We start from the raw sequence: 13,429 nt of genomic DNA, 5'->3' as shown, positions 1-13,429 counted from the left end.
GTACGCCCTAGTGGGAAGTGGGGTCGTCACAGCTTGCAAGTCAAGTGAGAATTGAATTGTCAAATTACCTAAATAGTTTCACTTATATAGGAGAATTTGAAATAAAAGGGACTTAAACTCGTGCATTTGTGGACTTAAGTGAAGTAGATATGAAAAACGTGGGACAAATTTTGAATTTTGGACAAAATTTTGATAGAGTTTCCCTTTAATACTGGACAAAACTCCCTACCAGCAAACCCAAAAATCGGCATTTCAAAACATAGGCCAAATTTTCAACATTAAATCCAAACATTTCAAACAATATAAGCACAAAAACAACTACTTAACACTAGTTCCTCCGCATACTTAACATACTCATTGTCCTTAATGCGTAGGGAAAGAAAATAATAGAAAATGAGAACAAGTTACTCCTCAGTTTTCATTGTTGAGATCTAGTTTAACCATAAGTCACGAGTCATCGATGATCTACAACCAATATTTACTAAAACTACCACAAATCCCAAATGCAAAATTATAATAGCAAATTAAATTCTTACAATGAAAATATAAAAAGAAAATGACAAAGAAACATGGAAGCATAAGCAAAATAGCATCAAGAGGTCGGCTCGTCGTCTCCTTGCATAGCCTATCACTGTCGATCTAAGCACAAATGTTCTTTTATATGATGTGTGCGAGTGTCAACTCGGACTAGCTGATACTCTATGTCATCAAAGCGATTAAAAAGTTGCTGCCAATTGGTTTGACATGGTGGAGGATATGGGATATGGAGCAAAAGTGGAGGGCCCAACTTCATTGTGGCGATAACGTGCACGTTGACATTGATCTTCTTGTGGCGGAACAATGTGGCCTGTGGAGATGTCCATCCCATAGAGGGCAGAAAATTTCAACTCTTCACTAGGACAGATAGCCACTCGATTAACTCTGGTTAAGTTAAAATCAATACGCTCAAAAATGAGAGAAGGGAGACGTGAAAATCCATGCTTAAAAGAGGTAGTATGTCTCCTCGCTGTCATCCTTATGTAGCTAATAATGATGTTCGGGAGCGAAATGGAAGCGTAGGAAATCTCTATTGTGAAACACGTAGTCTAGAAAGTAGATGTCACTTTTTCAGACCTCTCCGTGACCATTCTTCTTTGAAATCACATTGTGTGCCATCATGTAGATAATAAGACAATAATGAGTATCAAAAACACTAGCAACCATCGTCTTTTTGCAGGAGAAACAGAAAGGTTGGTACTTGATACCAAATTGAAACATGGCATGTGAGGGATCCCATCTCTTATTGGGGGCAATGAATTCTTTCTTCAAGTCGACAACCGACCCAGTGTCATTGCATCCCAAAATACGTGAGAGAAGATCACGAGTAAGGTATATTCGAGTACCTTGTATCCAAGAGTCCACTAACTCTCCACTGTAGCTTGCCTTGTTGACGATGTTAGTATAAAACTAGCGCACCAAATCTGGATAGTAATGAGTAGGCAAAGTGAGAATTAGGGCCCATCCAAGTTGGTTAAATGCCTCCGTGATATGATAGGTTGTTTCAATCTGCGGGTGGATATGCTTTTCAAAGATGAACTCCAAATTTGCATATTTTTCGTGCCACTCTTGATTCTTTCGAGTTGCGAATCTCGCGCTATCAAAGATTGTAGTTTTAGAGCGTCGAGACGTGCTCTCCCATTTATGCCTAACCATAAGTTGTGGTGAAAGAGATCTTTCTTCTTCACTCTCTTCAATCTTCTCAGTCACTTCCATCTCCTCACTTTTAGAAAAGGAAGATGATTCACGAATAATAGCTCTTTGTCCTCTCACTATGATATCTAAGAAAGAAACGACAATTATTCTTGTATATCAAGTTAACATTTGCACTCTTATAAAGTGCCTATAGAAAAATCTTGCCACTTATAGTAACTGTAAGCCTTTTATAGACTTATCATTCATATATAGGGATTAAAATTGGATCAAATAATCACAAACATACATTTTCATGTTATAAAAAACCAATTAAATACTAAAAAATTTTCAAAATTATGATATTAAAGACATGATATTAAAGATGCCCAAAATTTTCCAAAATCACCAATTTATCAAAATGAGCGACAAACATATTCAATTTAGTGACTTTTAGCAATAACCATATTTATAGCAAGCATTAATTAGTAACAATAATCTACATTTAGCCATAAATATGATTAAAAAAAAATTTTCCTCAAAAATAACCAAATTTATCAAAATTACTCTCTATAAGCAATATACATACAAAACATCATCAACCAATCAAATCTTAGCCAATAACATCAAGGAAAATGACCCATTAACAATCAAAACTAATTTTTTCAATTTTATCCAAATATAGCAAATTTAAAATTTTAACAACCAAATGAGCATCAATTTGCTATATTTGAACATATAATCATGCTTAAACAACTTTAATAAGAATATTAGAGACCACAAATATCCACAATAATAATCAAAATTTTGAATTTAGAAGATGTCAGAAAATTCAAGAAATTGAAAAATACCAACTTCTAAAATACCAAGATTTGATGAAAAAACTTACCTGAATCACGTAGAAGGATGTTTAGTGATGCTAAAGGTGCAAAAAGCCCTATGAATATCATCCCAATTGACCTCCAATTGATGAATTTAGAACCTATGAATCCTAATCACCAATTCTTTAAATTAGAATTTTTTGACGTTTTCTTGAATTTCAATCGGTTTAAAAGGTTTTATAAAGATTAAAAGGTGTTGGATTGATGGTTTCTTGCAAGAAAATGGAATAAAAATGGAAATTTGTGAAGTGTGTGTAGTATGTGTAAAATATGTGTGGTGAGGAGAAGAAGAAAAAGAAGAAAATAAGGGTCCGTTTCCTTCTTTAAATCAAGGATTAAAAAACGTGAGCTGAAAAGCCAAAAGCTTGCATTTTCAACTTGTGTTTTCTACCTTAAATTTACAGAAGGAAATACACGGGCTTTGAAAAAGTGACCTGATGTTGCATTTTTTAGCCTGCGTTTTCTATGTAATTGTTGCAGAAATGAATACACAAGCTAGTGAAAACGTGGCCTCAGGTCACGTTTTCCTGAGCTTGCGTTTTCTGTTCTCCAGGTTTTTTGCATAAATTGTGAACTTTTTTTTTAAAGTTACAAAGGGTACCCAAATTGCTCAAAATGCATTCTGGATCATTCTTTTGTCAAAATAATCAATGCGCGCATATGCAAAATGATAAAAAATGCATTCTACCTCTTTTTAATAAATCAAAAACAATTTTTACTCAAATCGAGGGATGAAGTTCCTTGATCAAAATTCGCCGTTTTCACTTCAAATGGTCATCTTTGCTTCCTTTTTTAATTCCTACAAATGAAAAATAACAAAATAACTTAAACACATACTTGAAACATAAAATCATACTTTATTAACATAAGTAACCAAAATATTGGATTGCCTCCCAACTAGCACATTTGTTTATAGTCGTTGGCTTAACTGAAAAGAATCGGTTCCTTATTAGAACCTTGGGGAGCAATTTTCTCCCCAAGGATCAAAGCTTCCAAGCCAATCCACCATGTGATGAGCCTTGCTTCGATCTCTATGGTCCAACTTCCTCAAGTGCGAAGGAGGAGTATTAGACATATCATATATAGGCTTGGCTTCACTTATTGATGGAAGATGCTTGTCTTTCTCAAGTTGGCTCAACTTTTCACCGATTTCCTCATGGAGCGGTGAATGAATTGAAGTGAGAACTCGTAAATTTCTCAATTTCTAGGCCTTATTTTATTTATTTGCACGCCTTTTACGCATTTTCTTTATTAGAAAAATTTTCTAAATAATTTTTATGAGTAAATATAGTTTTTAGATGATTTTTCTAGTATCGGTTAGTTTTTGAGAAATTAAGAGTGTATACCGGACGTGGGACCCGCTAGTGCGGAAAGTTCGGAAAAATTCGGTCAGTTAGGTTAAGTTTTGGATACCGGATTTCCTTTAGCAGGTGTTAAGAGATAACTAGAGGTTACTAAATGGAATTAGTGTGAGAGGGACAAAAGGATAGCCATGCATTAATGGTGGTGACAAGTGTCACTTGGAGAGTAATTCTTACATTTTGACCACTATTCACTACTTTATCAATTAAATAAAAAATTGACCCAAAAATCACCCAAATTTGCAAACTCTTGGCCGAACCTTGCTAGGGAGGAAAGGGAAAAACTCTTCAACTTTCTTCATCTCAAACCTTGCTCAATCCAACAAACCAACCGATTAAACTTGAAAGTTCTCCATAAAACTCCTTCTCTTAGTAGTTGTGAGGTGATTAGTGAAGTGGGTTGGAAGATTAAGGTGCTAAATTGCTCCCTTTCTTTGGTTGTTAAGGTGAGTAGCTAAGGGATCTCTCTTTCTTCTCAATAATGCTTAATTAGTGACTTATGTGAGATGAAGTGATGATATTAGGTGTTGTTTCATGATTTTTGGTAGAAATTGGTGAAGTTTTATATTTATTCATGATTTTTCTTTTTTCATATGATTAATATTGTGTGGCCATGGATGATGGTGCGGAAATGGGGAGAAAATGTGGAAAAGGGGGAAACAACTGACTTCAACTTTAGCCCTGAGGGTATTTTAAAATATCGAAATCGAATTGTGGTGCCTAAAGATGAAGCGTTAAAAACGGAGATTTTAGAGGAAGCTCATCGGTCCAAGTATACGATCCATCCAGGTAGTAGCAAGATGTACCAAGACCTAAAAGGAGCCTATTGGTGGGACAATATGAAGAGGGAAATCGCTCTGTATGTGCAAAAATGTCTCATTTGCCAACAAGTTAAGGCGGAGCATCAAAAACCATCAGGCTTACTACAACCTCTTGAGATACCTGAATGGAAATGGGAAAACATCACAATGGACTTCGTTTCTGGTTTGCTGCGAACGCAACGAGAACACGATGCCGTTTGGGTGATCGTCGATCGATTAACCAAGTCGGCCCATTTCTTGCCGGTAAACATGAAATATTCCATGGACAAGTTAGCTCAGATGTACATGGATGAGATCGTCAGGTTACATGGTGTTCCTGTGAGCATCGTCTCCGATAGAGATCCCCATTTCATGTCTAGATTTTGGCAGAAGTTCCAAGAGACTCTGGGGACTAAACTCAACTTGAGCACTACCTATCACCCTCAAACGGATGGACAATCGAAGCGAACAATCCAAACTCTCGAGGATATGTTGCGAACTTGCATTCTGGATTTTGGAGGTAACTGGGGTCAACACATGACCTTAGTAGAGTTTGCGTACAATAATAGCTACCATTCGTCGATTCAAATGGCTCCATACGAGGCACTATATGGGCGAAAATGCCGGTTACCGATCTACTGGGACGAAGTTGGCGAGAGGAAGGCACTGGATCCAGTAACTATTCCATGGATGGAAGAAGCTCGAGAAAAAGTTAAATTGATACGGCAACGACTCCAAACCGCTCAAAGCCGACAAAAGAGCTACGCGGATAATCGAAGAAAAGATTTGGAGTTCCAATTTCTAAGATTCTTTTATGAGTAAAATTCTTTTAAGGGGGAGAGAGTGTGAGAACCCATAAATTTCTCAATTTCTCGGCCTTATTTTATTTATTTGCACGCCTTTTACGCATTTTCTTTATTAGGAAAATTTTCTAAATAATATTTATGAGTAAATATAGTTTTTAGATGATTTTTCTAGTATCGGTTAGTTTTTGAGAAATTAAGAGTGTATACCGGACGTGGGACCCGCTAGTGCGGAAAGTTATGAAAAATTCGGTCAGTTAGGTTAAATTTTGGATACCGGGTTTCTTTTAGCAGGTGTTAAAAAATAACTAGAGGTTACTAAATGGATTAGTGTGAGAGGGACAAAAGGATAGCCATACATTAATGGTGGTGACAAGTGTCACTTGGAGAATAATTCTTACATTTTGACCACTATTCACTACTTTACCAATTAAATAAAAAATTGACCCAAAAATCACCCAAATTTGCAAGCTCTTGGCCGAACCTTGCTAGGGAGGAAAGGGAAAAACTCTTCAACTTTCTTCATCTCAAACCTTGCTCAATCCAACAAACCAACCGATTAAACTTGAAAGTTCTTCGTAAAACTCCTTCTCTTAGTAGTTGTGAGGTGATTAGTGAAGTGGGTTGGAAGATTAAGGTGATAAATTGCTCCCTTTCTTTGGTTGTTAAGGTGAGTAGCTAAGGGACCTCTCTTTCTTCTCAATAATCCTTAATCAGTGACTTATGTGAGATGAAGTGATGATATTAGGTGTTGTTTCATGATTTTTGGTAGAAATTGGTGAAGTTTTATATTTATTCATGATTTTTCTGTTTTCATATGATTAATATTGTGTGGCCATGGATGATGGTTGGGAATGGTTTAGAATGAAGCCTTAGGGTGTAAATTGTGGCTATTTGCGGAAAATTTCCGCTTTGAAAGGAAATTTCGGAAATTAGGGTTGCAATTGAATCCATTCTGCCCGGTACTGTTTCCCCTAGTTAGAGGCCGACTTAGCCTTGGGTTAAAACATGAAAGTTGTAGGGAATGCTTTTTTATAGATTCCTACAAAATTTCAGGTCAATCAGAGTAACGTAGCCTGTGAAAAGACTGAAATACCCCTGCTGCCCTGTTTCTGTCCGAACCTGGTAATCAGCTTTGGTAATTGGTTAGTTTGACCAGGAATACTACTGATTTGGCTGTTGATGTCTTCTTAAGAAATATAGCCTGGTATCTTAGCTTTTGGATGGCTTTGGAATCACTTGAATTGGACTTTGGTAGCCTGAATTATGGTTATTTAACCAGAATACGGTTCGTTAAACTGTTTATACGGTTCTGGTTTGGTACATTGAACTTTTGACCTAGTTGCACTACAAACTGGACTGAGTGTCCTTCTTCAACATTGTATCCCTTTATGTTAGCTTCGAAACGGTGTATCTTGTACATCTATCCAATGATCGTAGTGCCGGTTGTATCCAATACGCTTAATGACATCAAAACTGTTTTTGGGTTTTAGGGCTTAACTTTCATTTCCGGATTTTCCCTAGCTTACTTTGGTACTCATACGTTCTAATAGAGCCTTATTTTTGGTAGTATGTGGAATTGGTTTATGACTTGTAATCAAGTCTTATTATGCTTGTTTGAACCTTTTAGGGCGTGACGGTGATTCAAGACGCTCTTTGGGCGGAAGTGCATGAAATTTCACTTGCTTGCTTGGTGAGTGTACTACTCACTTGTTTGCTACTATGTGGCTTGGTTACACTTGAAATTGATGCCTTGAATGTTATGTGCACCGTTGACATTGATTGAAGTGAGAGTGTACTTGATCACTCTCACCTTTATGTTCAATGTGACTGTTTCCTGTGATACTTAAATGATACATGAAATACTGGCTTTGGTGTCGTTTGGACGAGTAGCCAACGGCCATTACTGTTACTACTGAGCTCAACCCCATTGGTAGTTGATTGAATCGAGCCGGCAAGGGCTTGGTCATGAAAATCGACGAGCCATGGGGACTGTTATATGGAATCTTGTAGTATAAGACTCTCGATTCCGGTATACTCGAGTATTACCAATTTTAAACTGTTTGAAGTTCGGATCCAGTAGGGGTATGTTGGGTGGAAGGAATGGAAGTAAAGTGGAGCCTACGGTTGGTTACTCTTTAAACATTGACGGAGGGTCAATGAGGTCCGATCAAGTATGCAAGCGAGGAAAAGGGGCTCTTGAGAGCCGTCCGTATCGTTTGACCAATTTTATTAATGTGTGATCTTGGTTTACTTCTTTATTGAATGAATTGGGGTGAAAAGTCTTATGCTTATATGAACTTGGTTGCTTGACTGATAGTATCTCACTGGGCGTAAGCTCACTCTATTCCTTTTGTTTTCCTTACAGGAATTTAAACACTTTTGCAATGGCTTTGATAGTTGGTTGCCGAGTTGAGCTAGTTGTAAATATCTTTTGTATAGCTCAATGAATGAAACCCTAAATGTATTTTGATCCGTTTCCTCTTTTGATTTGTAATTTGCAAACCGTACATGTATAAACCGGTAGGATCACGTTTGTATGCTATTTTGGCTTGTAAATGCTTAATGCAAGATGTACATGTTTGATTGATGTTTGGGATGGTTCTTGGACAGATTCAGCTTTCATGTCGACTCCGATTTTCATGTTTTCTTATTTTGTGATTTTGGCTTGTCTGAGCGCGCTTTTAATTTTCTGGAACGTGTTAGATCACGGGTAACTGCTCGTTAGTCCTGGCGAGAGCTGGGCAGGCAGTTCACTAACCTCTTTGGTTCGCCTTAGGGGAAGGTGGGGCTGTCACAATTGAACCAACTTCCTTCTCTATCTTTGCTTCCGTTGTTCCTACACCATGAAAATTATTACCAAAAAAACTTATAAATTGAACTTCTTCATACATTTCTTGATTAACCTTGTCATCACATGGTAATTTAGAAACAAGGTCAATTGGTTCTTCATCCTAATCTTTATCGGTCAACTTGAATACTAATTCCTCTCCATTAACCTATGTTTTGAAACTCGAACCGGATAGTGGCTCGGTCGAGTTCAGGGGTCAGGGGTTAATGGATTCAATCGGTTAGATCAGAGGTCAAATTGGATGACGTCATAAATATGTCATAAATATATATTAATAATATATAATCAAAATAATATATAAAAGTTATCCTTAAATTGGTGGTTTACAACTTCATTTACATATTTGATAAGTTTAGATTTAGTCCAAAAGGATTCAATTTAAAAAATTTTAGAAATTATAGGTAAAAATGTGACTTGGAAAATATATTAGGTTATTCTATACTTTAATAAAATAATGAAGGGCCAAAATGAAATTAACATAAACTTTTAGGGTATTCATCAATGCTAACAATTGTGAAACCATCTTGTTCCATTATATTGTTGTCAATTACTCCTCCTCCTCATCTCTCTCTCTCTCTTAATCTTCATTTTTCTTCTTCTTTCTCTACACCAGGACTACTATTTTCTTTCATCACACAATAAACAAACATGAAAACCTTCTCTTTTCTTCATTATTTTCTTTTCCCCTTATCTCTCTTCTCTCTTCTTTTTTCTATTTTTCCTATTTAATATGAAATCTTTCAAGAACTTAAGGAATTTAGAGAACAGAATTTTTCTCATAATTTGGATTCTTCATGAAACATTTCAGATTCAATAAAAATAACAATTCACCTAAACCATGAATTGATCAGAAGTTCAAGCAAAGAAGAAAGGCTCTCCTCCTTTTCCTCTATATTCTATAAATGATAACAAAGATAAGAAGAAAATGATGTGTGGCCATGGCGTAAATCATGCTACGATCTGAGAAAATGTTCAGGCATATTAAAGATTTAAAGCCAACTGTCCAAGTGATTTTCTTGTTGTTCACCATTTAGCTTCATTCTTTCAGTCGTTGGAAAGTTGTAGAGATATGAAACTCTCTATATGGTCAAAGAGTCAAAGGAAAAAAAATCATCAAAATAGAAAATGAAAAAATCGAATTTTAGCCGGTTTTAGGTCAAACTTGGGTTTTGACCGGGTTTGACCGAGTTTTTGAAAACCAACTTTTAAGAAAGACTTGGACCGGATACTTAGTCGTTTGCGGTTCGACTGGTCGAACTAGCCGGTCCAGTCTGAGTTTGAAAACATGGCCATCAACTCAAAATATGAGCTTACCATTTTCTATATCAATTAAAGTCCGTGCCATGGCTAGAAAAGGTCTTACTAGGATAATAGACATTTTTACATCTTTCTCAATATCTAGGATAACAAAATCCACAAGTATAATAAATTGTCTTACCTTTATGAGCACATTTTTCAAAATACCTATTAGATGTGTAATTGACCTATCCACTAATTGTAAAGTAATCTTGGTAGTTTTGAACTCTTGAAGTCCTAACTTCCGGACAACCGATGGGGAAATAAATGACACACTTGCACCTAGATTACATAAAGCAATAGAGAAATGTAAATGATCAATAGTGCAAGGAATAGAAAAAGCTTCTCAGATCTTTAAATTTAGGAGAGAGTTTGTTCTTAATCAATGCACTACACTCTTCCGTTAATGCTATTATCTCATTATCCACAACCTTCCTCTTCTTTGATATGATATCCTTCAAGAAATGCACATAAGAGGGAACCTGTGTAATAGCATTAATAAAGAGAATGTTAATATGCAATTATTTGAAAATTTTGAGAAATTTCTCAAACTCCCGATCCTTATTATCTTTCTTCAACTTGTTAGGAAAAGGAATAGTACTAGTAATCACATTAGAAGGAGGTAAATCAATATCAATAACAACATAATCTTTTTGGTTCTCTTTCATTTCCTCATTTGCTACTTCCTTATCCTTTTTACCACTAAACTCACCAAATTTAGGTCCCTCTACCGTTTTACCACTTCTAAGATTGATAGCATTGATGTGCTCTCTAAGGTTAACTTCAGTTTTACTAGGTAATTCTCTATGGTTCCTATTGTTAATCGAATTGGCAATTTGATTAATTTGAACCTCTATGTTTCTATACATGGTTGTAAGTTGGTCCATTCTTCCCTCAATTCTTTCGAATAGTTGGTTGGTAGTACTAGTTGATTTATCAATTTTGTCATTTGATGTATTTGCTAGTCTTTCAATTGCCATCTCCCAAGCCAATTTGTTCTCCATATTTGATTGCCTTGATTGGAATTCCAGTGGATTATTTGGCTTTTGTTGAGCTCTTTGGCCTTTCCATCCAAAATTTGAATGATTTCTCTACCCTGAATTATATGTGTTGGAGTAGGGGTTGTTTTGAGCATTTTCATTGTAATTATTGATAAATTGTACCTACTCACATTCAACACAAGTGTTAGTATCATGTTCTCCTCCACATATGTTACAACAAATAACACCTATATTGGTTGTAGAACTAGAATCAACTCTGATTTGTTTACTTAACAATTTAACCATATTGTTCATTGGGACACTTAACATGTTAAGAGCATCCATTTCTATCATACCTGCTTGCCGTCTATAGTTATCTCGCTCATTCGTCCATTGGTAATTATTTGTTGCATCTCCTCTATCAAGTTTTGAACTTCTTGGGGTGATTTACCCATTAAAGCTCCACCTGTAGCTACATCAATTATAGTTTTAATCGAGAAAGATAAATCATTATAGAAGGTTTAGATAATTAGCTAATTGGGAAGTCCATGGTGTGGGCATTTCTGTAACAAATCTCTAAATCTTTCCCATGTTTCATATAATGATTCACCCTCTCGTTGACTAAAACTAGTTATGTCTATTCTAAATCTAGTTGTTTTACCCGGTGAAAAATATTTATTCAAAAATACTCTGGATAGATCATCCCATGTAGTGAAAGTATTTGGAGCATGAGAATGCAACCAAATTTTGGCTTTATCACGTAAGGAAAATGGAAACAACCTTAGTCTTACAGCGTCTTCACTCATGCCATTCATTTTAATGGTATCACATATTTAAAAAAATGTAGCCAACTGTGCATTTGGATCCTCTATGGCATTACCTCCAAATTGAGATTGTTGAATAAGTGATGATTTAATCTCAAAATTGTTAGCATTTAGCATAGGTCTTACTATGCCTGTTTGTGACCCTTGTGTCCCTAGTAGAGCAAAATCTCTAAGAGTTCACCTATTTGCTGTGAGGACCCGGATTTATATTTTCTTACTTTCATATTATTTTAATGGCTTAATTAATTATTTATTCACCCGTTTATTTCGAATAATTTATTTCATTCATTTTAAAACCCATTGTATGCAAAAATGTCTCTTTTATATTTTTAAAACGTTCCGTTCGCAAATTTAATTTATCTACGGCTCGTTTAGCGAGAAATAGCAAATACACATTTTTCGAGGCAATATTTGATCCGAGAGTGCAATGATCTTGGAGATTTGAGGATTCATGTTTTATTCTTAAAATAGTCATTTTTATAATTATTTACCCTAGAGTTAGTTAATTATATCATCGTTACATGAATTTCTTTTAAATTCCGCTTTATCGCGCGCGAATAAGAAGTTCGCGTAAATCGAGCCGGAACGGCTAAGTGGAGATTTAAGAAACTTATACTAGACTACTAAGGGTGAATAATTATAGTGTTATAGGAAGTACATTGGAGGTTTATTGCACAAGTGAAACAAACTTGAGAGAAAACGGATGCGAAACGCGCGCGCGTGAGTACTATTCATAGTTGACTTTTGCTCAAATTTTAACCACAAAACACTCATGCTTCTCCAAGAAGCTTCATTCATCAGCCACACTCTCTATCCTCACCTCCATAGCCGGCCGAACTCCACCAAGAAAGAAGGAAGAAAACTTTCCATCATTCTTGCACAAATCTTCCACCATTTCATCTCAAACTTTGCATCCAACTCACAAACCACTTGGGAATTCACTTAAGCCAGAAGAAAGACTTCATCTTAGCAGTTTTCTTGGAGCTTTTGGTGCCAAAAATTTCTAGTTTCTCTTAAAGTTAGGAGGTAACCATCCAACACCATCCAATCTTTCATTCTTGGCTTCAATGGGTTTTATCCTTGGGTTTGAAGCTTGTAGCTTCATTATTGCTGTTATTACTTGGATTGGTGATGTGATCTACAATTGACACGATCTAGACAACCAATCACCAACGGTTTGAGCAGCGGAAATTTGACTCAATCTAATCCCCGAAGTAGCGAACAATGTTGATATTATCTCAACCCACTACTTAACGAATTAGCGAACCAAATTATAGGTAGAGAAACGCCACAACCAAGGAGTTACTTGATTGATAAGTTCACTTGAATAATTTGAGAAAGATTCTCAAATATTCAAAGAACCTCTCTTGGAAAGAGAAAGTGAAAAGCTCACGATTTTTTATTAATGCAAAAACTGATTATGAAGGCCTCTTGCCTTGGCTATATATAGCCATGCAACTTGAAAATCTAAAGTGATTTGAAAACCCTAACTTAGCTTGGCTAGGCCTTTGGGCCGATTCTACTACTCAAATCCATTATGTAATGGTCAGCTTATAATCAACCCAATGAACGCTTTAAGCTGGCCCAACATAACCCAATAAAAGCTAATTAACCAACTTAAGTAATAGTGAGCCTAGACTCTATAAATCGGATCCAACTCAACATGAGGTCTTGGCCCGAATTTATTCCTAGCAAATAAAATAGAAATCTGGAAAATAAACTACTAACTATTACTAAAAGATTCAATCTCTTGCAGCCCAAAACATGGCCCATAAGCGGCCCATATTTCGTATCATTCCCCTCCTCTTGAAAAAGATTTGTCCTCAAATCGTGTTTGGAAATGAATGGTACTACAAGAGTTAGCAGTATGACACCTCAAATCTCCACATATTGGCTCTCTTAGAATGAACGATACTTGCATACGACATGATTATTGTAATTCGGTGCACATGTCTCTTGGTTAGC

The 13,429-nt window shown here is 36.0% G+C and overlaps 1 protein-coding gene and 1 non-coding gene across 2 annotated transcripts; one reads left to right on the top strand and one right to left on the bottom strand.

Annotated features, from left to right (window-relative positions):
• Positions 1-9,977: 9,977 nt before the first annotated feature.
• On the bottom strand, positions 9,978-10,664 carry LOC113752850. The gene is made up of 2 exons (XM_027296897.1): positions 10,272-10,664; positions 9,978-10,142 (listed from the first exon to the last, which is right to left on the bottom strand). The coding sequence occupies exons 1-2, from the start codon at positions 10,662-10,664 to the stop codon at positions 9,978-9,980; spliced, it is 558 nt and encodes a 185-aa protein (XP_027152698.1).
• Positions 10,665-11,183: 519 nt separating this feature from the next.
• LOC113754661 lies at positions 11,184-11,290 on the top strand. Its single transcript, XR_003465339.1, has one exon. It is a non-coding gene; the product is annotated as a small nucleolar RNA R71 (small nucleolar RNA).
• Positions 11,291-13,429: the final 2,139 nt, after the last annotated feature.

Source organism: Coffea eugenioides, chromosome 11, assembly GCF_003713205.1.
Source record: "Coffea eugenioides isolate CCC68of chromosome 11, Ceug_1.0, whole genome shotgun sequence".
Classification (NCBI taxonomy): domain Eukaryota; kingdom Viridiplantae; phylum Streptophyta; class Magnoliopsida; order Gentianales; family Rubiaceae; genus Coffea; species Coffea eugenioides.
This window is presented reverse-complemented; position numbering and strand designations above follow the sequence as displayed.

Excerpts from the sequence above, each read along its gene's own strand:
- LOC113752850 (XM_027296897.1), bottom strand. The coding sequence starts at position 10,664 with ATGGAGAACAAATTGGCTTGGGAGATGGCAATTGAAAGACTAGCAAAT. Across the intron at positions 10,143-10,271 it reads TTGATTTACCTCCTTCTAAT|GTTCCCTCTTATGTGCATTT; the intron begins GTGATTACTAGT and ends GCTATTACACAG.